The sequence below is a fragment of the Stigmatopora argus genome, chromosome 18 (assembly GCF_051989625.1).
Source record: "Stigmatopora argus isolate UIUO_Sarg chromosome 18, RoL_Sarg_1.0, whole genome shotgun sequence".
Classification (NCBI taxonomy): domain Eukaryota; kingdom Metazoa; phylum Chordata; class Actinopteri; order Syngnathiformes; family Syngnathidae; genus Stigmatopora; species Stigmatopora argus.
Genome location: NC_135404.1, coordinates 9,375,609 through 9,393,214, shown reverse-complemented (window position 1 = coordinate 9,393,214; position 17,606 = coordinate 9,375,609). Strand labels below are relative to the sequence as shown.

The following is a 17,606-nucleotide window of genomic DNA, read 5'->3' as shown; positions in this document are numbered from 1 at the left end:
AACCACCCCTTTTGTTTGTAGAAAAAACATTAAAACATTTTATTTACATAAAGCATATATCACTTGGGTAATAGTGGACTCATTTTTCATATAAAATGTGTAAAAAAAGATTTTTATACACTAAGAACACCCAGTCAAAACGTGATAACATCAAGTGAGTGAAAAAAAATCAACTTTCTTTTGGTTTCATACATTTTGTATAGTATTTTCTAGCTGTTATATTTTAGTAATGCACTGTCTTGCTTGGATGGCTTTTAGGTAGACAATAGCGCCACCCAGTGAAAACAATGACTAAAGAAATCTTTGCTAAATTTGAGGTCTTGAGCAAGATTTTAGGGAATATTCAAGTCCTCTTCTACTTCATCCTCTTCCTTGTCGTTGTGTTTATGGTCCCCAGAATTCATAGTGAAACCCATGTGTTTTTGCAGGGCATCCAAACTAGCCTGCTTGACGTAGTATTTGATATTTTGTGAGGGTATCATGTTTAGGAGCTCTTTCATCTTGGTGAATGCCTGTTGAAATCAGAAAGGGAAATGAGATGAACAAACCTCACCTTGAAAGACCCCTCAAATGATTATGGTTTTTAATTACAGCTTTGAAGTTGCCTTGCTGGCAATGATGGTCGATCACAAAACCAATCACGTCTCCGACCCTGACAGCAGCGTCCAGTTCGGGCTCCTCCAATAGGTTTTCACATATAGTCAGTGCTTCGTCACAATTTTCGCCATTTGTTTTTAACCTGCACATGAAGTCAAGTAGTAGTGAAATTAAAATGCATTTTCTGCCTTTAATAGCCAGAGATGTCCAATTCATTCGAACTGGGAGGGTTGCCAGATCCCTCGCTTTAAGCCTCTCCTTTTGTTAAATGGACTGGACGTCTATTGGCCAATGGCAGCTAATAGGTTAAATATAAAAAATGAGTATTTACCTGCGTGCGTGGGAGAACTTTTTAATGAGGGTGATTTTACGTTGTAGTTCAGCCAATTTGGCTTCCTGTTGACCATCTGAGCTTTTGACTTTGGCAAGGCATTTGACCGCATCACTCAAAGCATCCAACGCCTTGTCATAGCTCTGATAGTCATCAATTTCCACCTTCAATATGGTTATTTAATTATAAAAAAGGGGGGGGGGGGAAGTTGTGATTTTTTTAGATCATTAAAAATGGTTGTATTTTTTCATTATTTTTTCTAAAAAGTAAAAATATAAGACTGCGCTACCTGTGCTCGGGTTTCATAGAAGCCAGCAAGCAGGTGTGGTGCTCTGCCTTTTGTATAAAAAGCAACAATGGTCTTTACTATCTCTGGATTTTTCCAGTCGACAGACTGGAGGTAGTTGGCGGCCATGATGAAAAGCTCCCTCTGGCGACAAACATTGGCAAAAAGTATGATCCTCTCCGTGTCGCCTGATTTGAGGAGTGCTCTCATTGCCTGTTTGGAAGAAGGACAAATTCATTTCATTCCGCCACCAGACTCGTATATCCAAACACTCGTGTGTCTTGCCTTGTGTTTGTTTCCGGCCTGGGTGAATTTCTTGGAGGCCAAGTGGTAGTTTCCCTGACGCACGCAACACTCGGCAATCTTTTCCAGCAGCTCCTTGTGAGATTCTTCAGACAAATCTTTCGAATCCGTTGCAGTCATTTTCTCAGCAAACTCCTCTGTGATGGTGAGGTTCTCATTTACACACAATTCCAGAGCCTGAGGGTACTGAGAACAACAGCACGGTGCAAAAATTTTAGTGTACGAAGACACTAACGGGTGTATTGTATATGTAAGAACTGGTACCTTCTTGGCTGCAATTAGCAGCTCTACTGCTCTTTTATACTGAGAATGCTGGATGAAGAACTCAGAACAGCGCGCCAGGAGGGCAGGATCCGAGCTTTCATTCAGATCCTCGGCAACCATCTGAAGAGCTGCAAACTGCTCTGTGGCAAAGGCCACTTCCAGGGCTTTGGAAACATAACCGGCCTAAGGATTTAAACAAAAGACTTGAACATCGCCCTCATGTGGGTAGTCGTGGCAAGAAAGCAAATCAGCCGAGTTAAAAAATGACACTCATACTTTGTGGTAGAGCGAAACGGCACGGTCCATGTGGACGCCTTTCTCCTCGTAGTAACAGGCAGCTTCCATCATATCCTCAGGGTTACTAAGCAGAGCCAGGTTCATCAGTTGGTCATCAAGTCCGTTCTCCTGTTCAGCAAGAGGATAAGAGTTAAGAATTCTGTAAAACAACAATACAACGCTGAGAAATGACAGTATGATGAACTCACCTTACAAAGTCGGATGGCATTGTTATAGGCCTGTGCTCGCGTGTAAAAGTGAACAGCTTGCTTGGTGTCATCATGACTTTCATAGTGCCTGGCAAGGTGGTAGGACGCGGCCCTGTCGCCTGTGTCGATGGCTATTTCACATGCCTGTCGAAGAAATATATTTAAAGAGGGTGAAAACTACAACAAAATATACCAACATTTCGACTTTGCGACAGACAACATCAAGTATAACATTACTCATACAGGACTATAGAGTACACCGGCACATCAATTTCATCTGAAATGTATTGAATATCCTTTTGCCGTCAATGGCAGCCATTGCATTTAATGTATTTGAATGGGATCATATACAATTTTGCCGTTAACATACAATTGTCAACCTACTTACGCTACTGTACCTTCTGAATGTTCCCCATATAGCAGTAAACTCGAACCAGGGAGAGGTAATCCTGGGCTGACTCGTAGCAGTCCAGAGCTGAATCCATGTCTGACTGGCTCTCCAAATACTGAGCCCACCACTTGTAAAGGTTCCTGTGTTGATATATTTTACTTGAGTAAAATACACTGTATACTGTATGAAGGAGAAATATGTGTATTATGTAAACCCTATGTGGATGTACTTACTTGTCTTTCATCCTGTTAACGTAGATCTCCAAAGACATTGGATCATCCTGAAGCATTCTGGGCACATCCACTCGGTGGGTTTCGGATTTTTCATAACTGGAAGGATTATTCGACAAAGGAAGTGAAGCCAAAAACAAGATGAGGTGAAAATTCTGCGCAAAAACAAACAAACAAACAAAAAAACCTACTTAGCCAGAGCCAAGCTCTTGTCCCCCATGGATTCCAGATAGCGGGCATAATTATAATAAGTGGTGCGGAGGTGAATGCGATCATGATTCTCGGCGATTTCTAGAGCCTTCTCGCATTGGCCAGCTGCCTGATAGAGATTGTTGAGAAGGTCGTAGCGTTGACAGCTCTTGTACAACTTTTCAGCATCCTCCTATCGGAGCGCAGGAAGGGAAAGACAACATCCAGATGTTCCATGTGCAAATTAAATACTAGATTCAATTTGTCCGAATTTTACCAGCATGCCGAGCTGAATGGCCAGCGCCGCTATGTGGGCTTCTGGCTCGGGCTCTGCTTCAGCCTCCTTCAGAGCTTTTGCCGCTCTGGCATTTCCCATGTTGCCAAGACATACTCGGGCCACATCAAGTCGGCGGGTTTTCACACACATGCGCGCCATGTTTTCCCATACTACTTTGCTGTGGAGGAAAAAAAAGACCAAAACGAAATATTGTTAAATCATTTACACATATTTGTTCATTAATTTGGAATGCATGCGTAAGGGAAAAATGTCAAGTTCAAAGAAGTTGTCTGTTGTTTTGCAATGTGGAAGAACTGCACTGCACTTTTTCCCCTGTGCAGAATTACCTACATTAGTATCCTTCCTTGTTTTTTCCAAAATTTCTGGTGTCTAATCTCGAGTCTGAACCCATTTTCCTGATCGCTTTAAGTTAATATTCAAAATTCCTTAGCCATCTGTTCCTTATTTGGCCTCCCCTGCACCCTCCTCATGGCTTTAGCAGATACAGATGTGTGCTGTTTATTAAAGTCAGGCAACAGGAAATACCCCAAATCTGTAGGAGCCCATGGCATGTAAGGGGGTAAGGAGTACAAGTAAAATATACAGTGACGTGAGAAGATTGTTACAAATGAATAGGCTTGGCATGGATGCCCAATAGCAATGAGAGAGGCTTTAAAATGTTGAGGAGCCAGAAAAGGAAAGACAAGAGAAGGAACAGGTCTACATTTGGCCCCTCTTCCCAGCCTCTTTTCCTCTCAGGAAACACATCCTGTTGCTGGCCGACTGTGGTGGCCAATGTGTTTGTTGCACACAAGAGAGGACTTCAAGTGAACTCCCCCCTTCTCCTCCCATGTTGGAGACAAAGGAATACCCAAAAGTGACGTCCAAGAGGGGGGTCTTTCTGGACATTTGAGTCACACCAGAACCTTGGAAGGCATGCACATTTGAGGTGACCGTGAAGGAGGGAGCTGAGCGGTTGGTTATGACTTGCTGCTAATGTACATTGGTGCACTCCGACAAATCAACTCTGATCTAACAGGATTTGCCGTGAGGGACGTCGAGAGGGGCTTCGTAGACAGAAGTGGAGGGAGGTGATTTGATTCTGTTTGGAAGCAGTGGAGAAACTCTTAGCAGCAGTGCAGCAAATCTATCCCTTTGTGTACTCTGCACATGCAAGTGGAGAATATTTGCAAGGGATCTGATAAAGAACATCTACAAGTCAAGCTGCAGCCATCTGAAGCCAGTGGAATGGACCTCGGTGTCTACTGGATTGATCCAAACATACTTCTGACAGTGCTGTCAGAAGAGGAAGGCTGAAGAATTATCGGCGAGTGAATGAGGATGAACGGAGATGTTCTTTAGCTAGACACCGAGACGACGCCCTGGCCTATTCTCCGTTTCTCTACTTTGCAAGTGACTCTCTCGGAGGAGGCGATAGTGGTAGCTCAGAGGAACCACGGGGCTCGGGGAGCGGGTGAGGAGGACTGGCAGGCACCGGGTGTCACATGGCCGTGCAGAGGCTCGTGGCTGCAGCAGTGGCGGTCGCCCTGCTTTCTCTGGTGCTTAACAATGTGGCGGCATTTACCCCGAGCTGGGTCCTGCAAGCCCTGGAAGACGGGCGGAAGAGGAGCGTCGGATTGTGGAAGATGTGTCCCACGGGAGGGGAGAGGGCTCAGGTGGCACAGAGGCAATGTGAAGCTCTGGGATGGGGCTCAGAGTATGCTGGCTATAAAGAATCCCGCAGCTCCGTAAAATGTAAGTGCTAGACAAATAGAATAGCAGAACTGCTCTGTTTTGTTGTGCCATGTTATGCTTTTTTTAATACTCCAACCTGGATATGTGAGGTTCACTGAATGGTTAAACTGTACAATTATATAAATGTGAATTTGTGTCTGCATTGTATTGAAAACTCCGGAGCGTCCCGTCACTTGCCCAAAATGCAATGGGTTAGGCTCCATGTGACATATGATCATAAGAGGACAAGCTGTCTTGAAATAGGATTGATTGCTAATTTAACCTCAAAGTAGATTTCATAAAACTACTTAAACAGTTTATTTTCACAGCGAACTTATTTGCAACAGACACGATTAACTTCATTGGGATCTTAGCAGCTTCCTCACAGAGGGCGCCATTCATGTATTTCAGCCAATTAAGCATCATTCACAAAAGTCCATTCAGGAACAAGTTTGGGAAACTACATGTCCACTGCCAACTACGTACAATGAGCAGTAGTAGCCACAGTGTGATAAAACGAATACTGTTACAATGCGGTGCAGCAGATCAAGTCATACATGCTTACAGTTTAAAACTATGATCAATTCTTCTCTGAAAGCAGTTTTTTTTTGTTGGCCAAGTAAAGACCCGAGGAGTGGGCAATATTTCAGTTCAACAAAAAAGCAATATGACTCTTTTACTTCAAAGTCAATGGTTGTTTGGAGGTATAACATTTTGCTCCCTCTGGTCCCTCAAGTGCAATTCGACATGATGCGAGCGTGCAACCTGATGGCGACCGTCGCCTTGACGGCCGGGCAACTAATCTTCTTGCTCGGATTTATGGAGTTGCCCTTCATCACGCGGGAATCTCAATGGTGGGAGGAGGCTATTGCAGCACTCTTTCAGCTAGCCAGTAAGTACGATGTTATGTTATCATCATCTACAAATTAAAATCTTAAGGGATAATATACTGTAGTAGCCTTAAGTACAATAAGGGATAGATTGCAGAAATGTACTCAAAAGAAATAGAGCCAGCAACAAGAATAATTAAACGTATTTGCCTTTGCAGTTCATCGAATCCTTTTATATGTCCTAAACTATCTTCCAGTGAACCATTATCGATAAAACAGGTTTTCAGATTTTTTTTTTGAATTTACTATAATGTTTATCCACTGTGGATTGAACGCTCAATCTCATAACTGTGACTAAACTAAAGGACTAAGAAAGCAGATCACAAACTAAGCAGCCAAATTCAAAGCATCACTACAGTCCTGTCAACATTGACCATTTCTTTTCTTATCCTGTACTCTGCAATGCAAACTTGAATTAAGCTAATCCGTAAATCAGGTTATCGCAAAAGTGCATTTCTGACCTCTGTAACTTAAGACTTGACCCGAAAATGTAACAGCCTCTTTCAATTCATATTGGAAATTTACCTTTAGAAATTGACAATAGTAATCCCTTTGTTCATTTTTGAGTTAATTGAACACGTACAAAAAAACAGACACAGTACATGCTGCTTAGTTTGTGATCTGCCTTTTGTAGGTTTCACCTACTGGCAGAGGTAATGAAAAACACTGACGTCATAAGTGACCCCGAACATAGCCACAAAGCCAGTTGGGATTGTCCCCATACTCCACCGACCCTTGAAAATTAAGTGTCAGAAAATGAATGGGAGTCTTGGGACATTCGCAGGAACTAAAAATGGAAAATATGACGTTGTATCCCCTTTGAACCCATAAGAACTTCCACTTCTTCCACATCAAACTCCTCAAGTGTGACGTTATGAACCTTGTAACCTTAGCACAGCCATGGGACTGGCATTCCCCAAATTTCCCACAAAGTCCAAAGCATAGAATTGTCCTAAAAGTTGAAAAAACATGACAAGTTTCAACAACTCTTGACTGTTAAATTAAGAATTAAGAATCTAATTTCCCTAAAATCATAGAATAGGGCCACTCCGTCATTTGGCGGTGTATCAGTCTAAGGTCTGCTCTGGATCTATATTTAGTCTTCGCCCAGAACCCATGAGCCAGAGCTACAGCGAGCCAGGGAGCGACTGGTGGGCGCCAGGATATCCCTGCTCAGGACGAGGAAATGTCTGTGACTACCTGTTATGCAAACCCTCGAGATGAAGAAGGAAAAAGCCGAGAGGGGGAATGCACGGGAAAGACACTTTTGCAGGGACCATGTTTCTAAGTTGCATGTGTTTGTCTGTCCAATGACTGAAGACATTGCATCTTTATGATTGTTTGTTGTTTATATGTTCTCTAAATGAACTCCCCAACTGAACATATTTTTTTCTAAGATTGTTATAACTGACAGACAGTGATTGGAAAGTTGACAGCACTAACTATACTATAAATTGCAAAAGTGCATTTCAATTAGATCTAGGTAAAAGATACCCAGCATTCCCTATCTAGATTTGAATGTGGTTTACTGATCATTGTCAAGAAAGGCCAATGAGAGCATCTTCGTGCTAGATGACAATACAGTTGGACTGGCACACACCTATTTCCTTTCTAAATTTAGAAAGGCTTCCTGAAAAAAAATAGTACCTTCCAAGTGACTATCTGACCATATATGGTTAGCAAAGCTGTCTGAGGTTGACATTGCAAGTGAAGCAAAGAATGCATATTCATTTCAGGAAAGCTGAAAATGTTGTGCTTCCAACTCACGCGGGAAAAGTTTTTAGTAGGACCATTGGGATGGACAAGAACGTAGAATAGGACCCCGGCCAGATCACATTTTAGTTGCCTCTGACCTCAAAAGAAGCTGAAACCGTGTTTTATTTTTTCGGTGTGGATGAAATAAAACACTATTTTCATACACTTTCATTTTGTTGTATGATAAAAACAAGATTTCAAGATTCTCTGTGACCGATAACATCAAACTTCCAGTAAATGCACGCGCCTCCAAGGCCCGGGTGCGGAGTGGTTGGGAAGGAAGGATGGAAAGAGTATGAGGGGGGAAGGAAATTAACGAGATAAGTGTGTGCCAAAAACCAGAAGTTCACACAGCCCACCCTGATTGCAACCTGAACAAGACATTATACATTTTCTAGAAAGAGGAGCCAGGTAGGTTAAACACCGAGCCACTAAGCAAACAGAGTAGTTGACATACATACACTGACATGCAGACTATTATTCACATCCTCAGTTCAAACAATGCCAGCCATCTTAGGGCAGAGGTAAAGCAGGAAAACTATAAATGAACTCAGTATACTTTGATCCAGGAAACGCATTGATTCATATCGAGTATTTACATTTCCGGTGATTATTTTGGGGGAGATTTTTAGAACTGGGACATTGAAATTGTGAAGGCGGTGTGCAGCGCTGGTAATACGACTAACTGGAACAATCTTTTAATAGCAAAATTGTAGGAAAGGTATTTTGTTAAACAAGAATGCTGATGCAGTTCAAAGGATCAGCATGAAACAAGACCCAGGGCGCCAAAGTTTCTTAGATCATGGGTTCTCAGAAGAATGAAAGGTTTTAGGAAAACAAACATTCTAAGCATTTTTAGGTGTATTATTCCCTGATGTTTTTAGATCTTGTCTATTTGCAAAGCCTTTTGAGTGACTTAAGAGTTGAGGAAGAAAAACTTCCTTGCATGCAATGAGGCTGCTATGAGACTTTGGCTTAAATGTACTCACCCAAGTATGCATGTTTTTTTTTCTTGTAACCTGGCAGTTTTTGCAGCAAAGTATTTCACTTGCTTTTCCAGAAAAATCTTAAGAGGGTGACTTTTTATTTATTTTATGACTGGCTAGAAATATGTTTATCTACTTTACCTACTTGTGTTTTTCATGAAATATCCCCTGCCCCCCCCCCCCCCCCCCCCCCCCCCCCAAATCAGCACAAGGTTGGCCTTCATAGGTGAAAACAACAATTTAAAGAACAAAAATGGAATTCCATCAACAAACAGTGGGGAATTACATGGGTGGAGGATTTTGGGACTCAAAACAATGCCACAATAAAAATAACCATCAATGAGTAACCATGTACAACAATCACCAAAATATTTAGCCAGTGGAATGTTCGTAATTGTTCAAATGTTATCATGGGGTTTATTCATTTGTGAGCTTTTGTCTCTTCCCTCCTGTGCAGGTTTTGTGCTGGTGATTGGACTCGTGACCTTTTACAGGATCGGGCCTAACACGCGTCTCGCCTACTCCTGTTACATGGACATAGCCGCATGCCTGCTGGCTACCACGGCGGCAGCCATGCTCATCTGGAACATTTTACACCGCCGTGATGACTGTCTATCACCACGAGTCATCATCATCAGTCGCTCGCTGACGTCTCCTTTCCGCCCACGATTGGACAACGATTATGTGGATTCACCGTGTTGACAACACTGCTACATTTCTTAATCTGGTTTTTGATAGTTCAACGACTTTATATCTGCCTGCATGTGTTTAAGATCATAATCTACTACACATGCAAGTCATGTCATCAGGCAAATATTCCCTTTGAGATGTCGGGTGGTAAAAAAAAAGGTCTATACCACTAACTTTGGATTAGAACACTCTGGGAAATGTAACATCCTGCCAAGCAGAAGATCAAGCTGGACCTTGATTGTCATATGTGCACTTATTCCGAACTTTTCTTGCATTACTGCTATGAATTGGAGTGGTGAAAGTATGGTTATACAAAGTAAACCATAACAGAATACCTCGTTTTTTACCCCATTACTTTGAAACATACCTAATTGTATTTTTGTCCTAGATGAAAACATACATGTTTTTAAGGGGTCAATGCAATATTTCATTATAAAAACTTGCGTTATACAAGTAAGATTAAAGCAAATGATGGTTATTCTTTGCTTTATGACTGCATGCACTGCTACATAAAAACAGGGAACAGCTAAAATAGTACTTTTAGCAATCCATGTAATCCATTTAGATGTCTGCTTGTTTGTGGTTCATTTGAATTCTAATAAAATATTAGTGAGCTGTATTAAAACATAATGCTATCATTAACTCGTTGGCAGGGTTGGATTATTGCAATATTTGGGATTATTATTAAATTCCTGCGTTTCTCTTACGCTTTTAAACATAGGGGGTAAATACAAATAATATATCGAATTAATTCAATTGAAAGTCATTCAAGGGGGGTCGTCTTGTTGATTAAACATCTTTTGTAATTGTATTTTTGATTTTGACATATTTGTTCATAGTATCTGTGTTAAAATTTGGGGTGGGACTCAATGTACGGTAATCATAATTTTATCGCATAGCAATTATATTTCCCCAAAAGCTATTTTTCAGCACAAAGAGTTTTACAAGATAAATAAACTAAATAGTATACTGCGTGGGAATACAGAAATTGAATGTATTTTATTCAGAGTAAAGTTATTTTTAACCTGTTTATTTTTTCAATAAGAATAATTAATTAATTGTAATTAATGTAATATAACCTATTTACAAGGCCATTTCCCCTAGTGTAACTCTGAAGAATTAATTTAGACATGATGGCGACACCCGTTGCAGGTCAAGGACGACATGAATCAGAGGAAATAGCTTAAAGTCTGGAGACAGACATTCCAGCCCATACCAGATATTGCTGCATCATTCCGAGGAAGTCGATCAATTATTTCAACAATGACATTAAGCCCCAATGTTTTCTAACACATTGTATATGTACATTTTTGAAAAGGCCAACTTAGTTTCTGGCTGTAAGAACTGTAGCCTCTGCTAAAAGATGCCACTGACGTAAAGGAGTGTGATGTGTTTCTTACCTTTTGATGAGTTTGATGGACTTGAAAGCTTCGTCCATGTGTCCGACAGTGAGGTAGAAGCTGAAGTTGAGCATGGCGTCGCGCGTGGACTTGTCGCAGTTCTCCAGGCCTTCGAAGTCTCTGAGCGCTCGCCTCGAAACCATTTGGGGGAAGAGGGCCACGGACCCCCGTGATGGTTGGCTCTGATTTGCTGGCGCTGACGTGGCAGACACTTCCTTTTAGAACAAGCAAAAATCATGTGAGAATCAGACAAAATCAGGCAAAAATAAATAAATACTGCAATTGTAAAGTTGTTTTCCTTCGAAATTCGTTTTAAAAAATTCAACTCATTTGCTGTCATTAACAGCAATAGACAAATCCGTTTGAATTGATGCCCAATGATCACTTCTAGCCCATTCAGTCCAAATAGATTGGACGTTTATTATCATCAAAGGCACTCATTCAGTTAGGGAAATAAAATTAATTGAATTTAATTGAAATTGAAACCTTTATTGCCATTGTACAAGTCTGATATGTTGGTTGACAAAGAACAGAACATTTTGTCAAGGCTTGAGATGCTTATTCTGGGTTTGATTTGAAAGATAGGGGACTTTCATATTTCAGAAAGAAATTTTTTTTTTTTTAAAAATCACAATATTTGTATTTAAAACGAAGATATGACAATAATTGTGGAAAAACTATAGTCCTAGAAATGCTTTCTGGAGGCAGCAAACTACAAAGCATGGATAGCAGATTAAAAGCCAAAGCTATTCAGCACACAGGGATTCATTTGCCCTGCTGGGATTCACAAATATTTAGTTTTCCGAAGGGAGGGCGGACTTGCACTTACTTCCGATTGAACGACACCGCCCCTCCGAAATAATAGCTGGTGTGTGTAACCCAAACACACATTGCACATTTAAGTAGTAGTGGTGGGCGAAAAGGAAAAGGTAGGTTTAACAAAGCTTTTCCAAAAATAAAAAATGTCAGGAAGAAGCAAATAGGAAAGACACTTGCAAATTTTCCAGCCTTACCTTGCAGCTAAAATAATAATAAGGCACATCAAGAGCAAGGAGGGCTTGGAGGCCTGCTGGTTTGGGATAACAGTCCTGCAAAAGGAGGCCATGTTCCTGAGTACAGAAGAGGGTAACCACCGACACGTCCACCTGGAAGAATAAAAGGACATGAACACTGTGCAGAAAAATCGGATTCATAATGCTTTATAAAGGTAGAAGAATTCTGTTTTTACCGTGTCCCAGTAACCCGCGGATGAGGTTTCAGAGCTGATTGGTACGGTCTCACACACAAATAGTCGAGGTTCACTCTCATCCCAGAAGTGAGATACAGGGCATCGGCCGCTGAGCTCGCTCAACTGAAACTGCTGTCTGAAAACGTGTGGAAAGTTTACCAATGCAGATGAAACAAAAAAAAAGATCAAATCCTTTACTCACCTTTCACTGTCTTCAGGTTGTGTGATACCACTAGATGGTCTGCCAGTAAAAAAGTCAAAGTGTGTAACAGTGTCCATTTCAATATCATAGAAGTACACTTTCTGGTCAGGTCTGCCATTCACCTAACAGGAAAGTGCATGAAAAAATTTACTTGAGACAACGTTAAGAACATGTATGGAAAAGAATTTAGATTAAATGAGAAGTGCTGCTGTTTATTCACCTGGGTGATCAAGATGCTGACTTGGCTGCCATTGGCATTACACTTAACCGAACGAAGGGCTCCCAGATTGGGAATCTGGTCAGCCAGGTTCTTGGCGTTGCAGTGAGCTTTGGCATCTCTACAAACAGTCAGATTATTGTACACTTTTCAGCAAAGATGTATTTTAACTAACAGCTTTGACAAACCTTCGTGCGAGGTCATAGACTCTGATATGTGATGTGTCTGTACCAACTACCAGGTAGGACTGACAAACACTAAGGAGAATTGGGTTCCCCTCTGATTTGGAGAAGGTCAGCAGCTGTTTTACTGTACCCTAAACGTGAGAAATTAGAAGGTTCAGGTTTCATTTAATTAGAAATGACTGAATGGCAGCTTCGTAAAAAGGCTCTCCAAACCTGTGGTGTGCGGATCTGTACTCTGTTAGGTTCCACCATGTACAGGTTTTCACCATGCACATCTACGACATGGGAATCACAAGGGAATGATCCTAGAAAATAGATTGTGGGAAAAAAAATTAAACTGAATGTAGGAATTTATATCAGCAAAAATAAGGTATGGGTGCACAATGAGTTGTCTTTTTTGTCGTTCAGAAAATGTAAGTGGCCAAATACAGCGACATACCTTTATTGTGTAGCGCTGCCCCCGTCATTTCAAACACAGTGACCTGTTTGCCACTCCAAACTGTTGCAGAATCCTGCCAAAAAATGTTCTAGCATAAGTTTTTGAAAAGCATACCCAGTTGAGTTTTAGGACCTGGTAAATTATTGTTTTTTTTTAAAAGAAGAAATCAACATCTAAGTAATTAGCAATCATATGACCATATTATTTTTTAGGTCATCAGTAGTGTGAAGAAAGTCAAATTGACTGATGACTTCCTTGATTTTCCTTTCTTAATGACTGTCATATATTTTCACTGACGTAAAATTCACAGCGACATCACATGCTGCTTACCTTGGTCACACAGACCCCTTTAATGTGCATTTCGGACTGCAGGGCCAGGTGCAGTCCTGTGTGAAATTGGGTGATACTGAGTTGGGTCGGCGTCAACTGCACTGCTGCCACCTGTTGGCTACAGTGAGCGGACATGACGTGCTCGTGCAGGATCACCACCGTGTTGGAATTGTTGGCCGCCAGCAGATTCAGACTGGAGCCCCACTGAAATGCAAACATGTGTAGAGATATTTATCAACAAACCACAAGATAAGCGAGTGTTTCAACAGTACCTGCAGTTGAATGACATTCCCTTCTATTTCCGTGGGTGTCTGTAGTTTCCACTGGGCTTTTGTGTCAATTCTGCTGCTTTCCGCATGCAGTGCCATCTTCCACATGGCAATCCGACCGTGACTGGTGCCAGCAGCTAGCATTTCTAGGGAAGTATTATAGTAAACATGGTAAGTTTGTACTCTTACGATGTCAAACATCAAGATCAATAGTTAAAGTACCTTTCCCTAAACAGTAGGAAACACAGTTGACCATCTCGCCGCGCTCAAAGCCCGAAGTCTCATCAAGAGACAAGGTGTAGTTCTCATTTCGCTCCAGATCCCAAAGCCTAAGAAATAAAATTAAAAATTAAACTCAGGAAAGAAGGTAAATGGCCTCCAATTGGATGATTTCACGGTACTCGGTCATTTGGTCGCCGGCCTTTTGGTCACCCGGAAGGTTATTGATAATTACCATTTAAATCGTTGCTCAAATTCCCTAAATACAAACTGTGAATTATTATTTAGTCATACTTAATGCCCTATTAATTATTAGGCTAAAGAAAAGCTCAGAATTTCCCGTACTTGTATTGTGTTTTGTTGGAGAACTTTTTAAGACCTTGACTGACGTCCCTTCCTAAGGGGACAACTCATGTACATACAAACTCTTATACACTCACACGTCCGCTCAGTGAAACTGCTCAGGGCCATTGTTGGCTTTTATTGATGCGTAGACCGTGTTGTTTTACCTTGTTTTGTCGCCGGTCTTTTGGTCGCCCGTTGTTTGGGTCCGAGCGACCAAAAGACCGCGACCAAAAGTCTGGCGACCAAAAGACCGGCGACCAAAAGACCGGCGACCAAACGACCGCACACGGATGTCACGAGTGGACAGTCCACGGACCTGATTTGTTGCTCCCCCGTCGCTGTGACGACGAGACTATTCTGCGCCCAGACGACGTCGACGCCTTGTCCGCTTCTACTGCTCAGCTTCACCTTGAAAAGTGTTTTGTACCAAATAAGAATAGGTGAAATCAAATTATTTTAAGAGTCAGTTGAACTCACCTTTTGGAATTCCTGAGCCTCCCCCTCTGGTCCCACTGTGTACTGTGACAACATCATCGTCTCAGTAATCACAGTCAGTAATGCTTTGGTCTCCGCATAGAACATTTTCTTGATAGCGCCATCCATACTGAGGAGCATGTCTGTTTTGCCATGCTCGTCTACACTGTGCACCTTGCCTGTAAAACCGAAAGGCTTCAGCTCAATGGTTCTCAAAAAGGGGTCCAAGGAACTCTGGAGTGTAGCTTGGGGTTAATAGAATACTTTGTAGGAAATCATCACGTCGTAACATTTTTAAAAAGTCAATACAGTGGTACCTCGTGGTACGACATGCTCGACGCCGAACAGCCCCCCCCTCCGCCTCCGTGTGTGTCGTTGTCTCTCCCCTACGCGAAATGTGTCTAATTTTACATCTATTAAACACATTTTATTACTATTAAACCACTCGTTATTAATTACTTTGTCAATATATGGCGAATTAGAAGAAATAAAACATTTTTTCCAATCCAATATCCTGTTTTTGGTGTTTTTTTCAGAGGGTTGGAACGAATTAATTTGCTTTCAATTCATTTCAATGGGAAACATTCGCCCGAGTTACGAAAAGCTCGACATACGATCTCAGTCTCGGAACGGATTACGATCGTATGTCGAGGTACCACTGTACTTGCGTCTGGAGACTAGCGTACTTTCACTTATATAGCAAACCATTTACTTCTTTAATAAAAAATAGCCTTGTTCTTACCATCGGCTGTGCTGACGTAAAATGCAAGGCCTTCTTGTGGCCCCATCTTGAGTGGCGCCCCCTTCCAGCTGAACATGTCCAAAGCATTCTCATCTCCACTCACTGACGCACGGGCCAGCATATTAACGTCACTGTAAAATAAAACGAAAAATGACCACATAAAATCATAAAATGAGAAAATTTTCTTTTCATTCATACTGTTTACTCACTCTCCAGGTGATGCAGGTTTGAATATGCAGTAAGTGATGGGGGAGTTGTATGTATGCTTAACTAGGTAGTATCCTTGAAGTCTCCCTCTGGCGTCCACCTTCCAAACAGCTAAAGCGCCACTCTGTTGTGAAATAAAACTGTTTTTATTAGGCATTTTCAAACTCCTTAACTGTCATTGACACTCACCCGATCTCCGGTGACCAAACGGCTTCCCGAGCTACTCCACTCCAGCAGTGTGACGTGTACCGTGTGCGTGCTTGGCAGAGCATTTTGATCCCCAGAAGAGTGTGACAGAAGCAACACCTCACCATTCTCCCACCCCAGAGCTAATACAGGCTTTATAGGATGCCAACAAAGCACCGTGGCCCGGTGGGCACGCTCCACGCGGCAATTCTCCACATTCTCTCCCTGCATTTTAGTAGGAATTTGATTAGAAGTCAAGATAATAAAACATTCTCTTAAGTATCCTCCTGCTAACCTGCTGCAAGTAGATGTTTACATTTCCCCCAGTGGTGGAATTTCGTGAAGCAACAGCCAGTAATGACAGAACTGGGTGCCACTTCAACTGAGAGGGCTCCTTGCAATTCTCAGGAGTCTCGACACGGTGGTCAAAATACACTGCCATGTCTTCTGTGTACCTAAATGTATGGGAAAAAGGGACTGATTATCAACATTAAAAGTGGGATTTTTTTCCACAAAATTTCTGTTGCTGCTTCTAAAACCGTGGAAAATTGGATATTGTTTTAAATTACAATTGCAGAATAACACAAGCAGCCAGGAGACCAGGGCTCTTAAAAACAAGAAAGTCACAGCCAATAATCAAGGTCTCAATCATTTTTAGTTTCAAGCTAATTTTGAATAATCATTTTTTGACTTAATGGATTGACATAACGACCCGCAGACTTTGCATTGAATTGAATGCTTATAGTCATTATCAAGTATAATGAGATTTAAAGCTTCAAAACGAAGTGCATACATAACAACAGACAAACAAGCAGACAAATAAATAATTAATAAATATTTACTAAATAAATAAGTAGTCAACAACATAGATAAGTAGGGAAGTGCACAAATAACAACAAACAAACAGATAGTCAATAAACAATAAATAAATCAACAATCAATAAATAAGTCATCGTCAACATAATGAATCGATGCCTAACGGTATTTATGCAAATTTCATAATCATCGATACACGATCGCAATATTGCGATCGTGTATCAATTATATTGCACATTTAAAATCTAAAACCACTCTCTCCGTATAAAAACTTTATACAAAAAGAGATCATCTGAAATCAAAAGTAAACCCCAAAAATGTTCAATTGCATAGTTGCTGAACAACTAAAGATGTTTTAACCGGATTTTCTGCACATCGTGTCATTTGGACAAGCATTTCAAGAGTTGTCAACTCAGTGATCAGTCCGCTAAATACGACTCCTGTAAGTGTTTTGCACAGATGAGCAACAAACGTACCGTCAAAAGCGTTTCTCCTCCTCGACGGTGTTTCCAAGTGGACTTTGATCGTTTTTTTAGGAGGTCTACATCGAGAAAGCTAGCGTAACAAGTCCTCTCCCGGTGGCATCCATTTTGGATTTCCTCACTAGGCTATCCTCGCTAGGATACATTATCTAAACATAATCTAAGCCCTCACTGGCTTCTTTTTTTAAAAAAAATAGGTGAAGAGAACGTCAAATTACTTTTGAAAGATTTGCCCTGGCCCTTTAAATATCTTCGGTTAAATTTCCAGTCGATCTTGAAGAATTGTTTTCGCCTGTTTTGCGACGACTGCGTCTCTGACAGTTGCCCCTGACAACACGCTCGGGGAGTTACGGAAATTACCGAACATGGCCGAAGTGTGACGTTCGGAGACTTTCTGCGTTAATTTATTGACAGGACATTCTAAATGCCTAGATTACATATCTACACAATGTGTAAG

General features: G+C 41.3%; 2 protein-coding genes and 1 long non-coding RNA gene across 4 annotated transcripts in view; 2 read left to right on the top strand and 1 right to left on the bottom strand.

Annotated features, from left to right (window-relative positions):
- The window catches only part of LOC144093212 (uncharacterized), a 117,167-nt gene that overhangs the window by 65,803 nt on the left and 33,758 nt on the right, over positions 1 to 17,606 (top strand). The window lies entirely within an intron of this gene.
- ift140 (intraflagellar transport 140 homolog (Chlamydomonas)) lies at positions 55 to 17,470 on the bottom strand. Of its 2 annotated transcripts, XM_077626064.1 has the most exons (31): positions 17,144 to 17,470; positions 16,147 to 16,306; positions 15,855 to 16,076; positions 15,668 to 15,789; positions 15,459 to 15,589; positions 14,720 to 14,895; positions 14,559 to 14,650; positions 13,901 to 14,007; positions 13,682 to 13,824; positions 13,410 to 13,613; positions 13,080 to 13,152; positions 12,854 to 12,945; positions 12,644 to 12,771; positions 12,459 to 12,576; positions 12,239 to 12,360; positions 12,037 to 12,172; positions 11,822 to 11,953; positions 11,638 to 11,673; positions 10,809 to 11,023; positions 3,354 to 3,531; positions 3,079 to 3,269; positions 2,891 to 2,986; positions 2,665 to 2,797; positions 2,267 to 2,410; positions 2,058 to 2,186; positions 1,782 to 1,964; positions 1,500 to 1,703; positions 1,218 to 1,427; positions 929 to 1,092; positions 592 to 739; positions 55 to 512 (listed from the first exon to the last, which is right to left on the bottom strand). In XM_077626064.1, exons 2-31 carry the CDS (start codon positions 16,291 to 16,293, stop codon positions 333 to 335), a joined length of 4,356 nt encoding a protein of 1,451 aa, XP_077482190.1. In that variant the 5' UTR covers positions 16,294 to 16,306; positions 17,144 to 17,470; the 3' UTR covers positions 55 to 332. The 2 variants fall into 2 exon arrangements, with proteins under 2 accessions (XP_077482190.1, XP_077482191.1); XM_077626065.1 differs by lacking the exon at positions 11,638 to 11,673 and having other exon boundaries at positions 56 to 512.
- On the top strand, positions 3,041 to 10,370 carry tmem204 (transmembrane protein 204). Its single transcript, XM_077626069.1, has 3 exons — positions 3,041 to 5,108; positions 5,824 to 5,979; positions 9,176 to 10,370. The coding sequence occupies exons 1-3, from the start codon at positions 4,859 to 4,861 to the stop codon at positions 9,418 to 9,420; spliced, it is 651 nt and encodes a 216-aa protein (XP_077482195.1). The 5' UTR covers positions 3,041 to 4,858; the 3' UTR covers positions 9,421 to 10,370.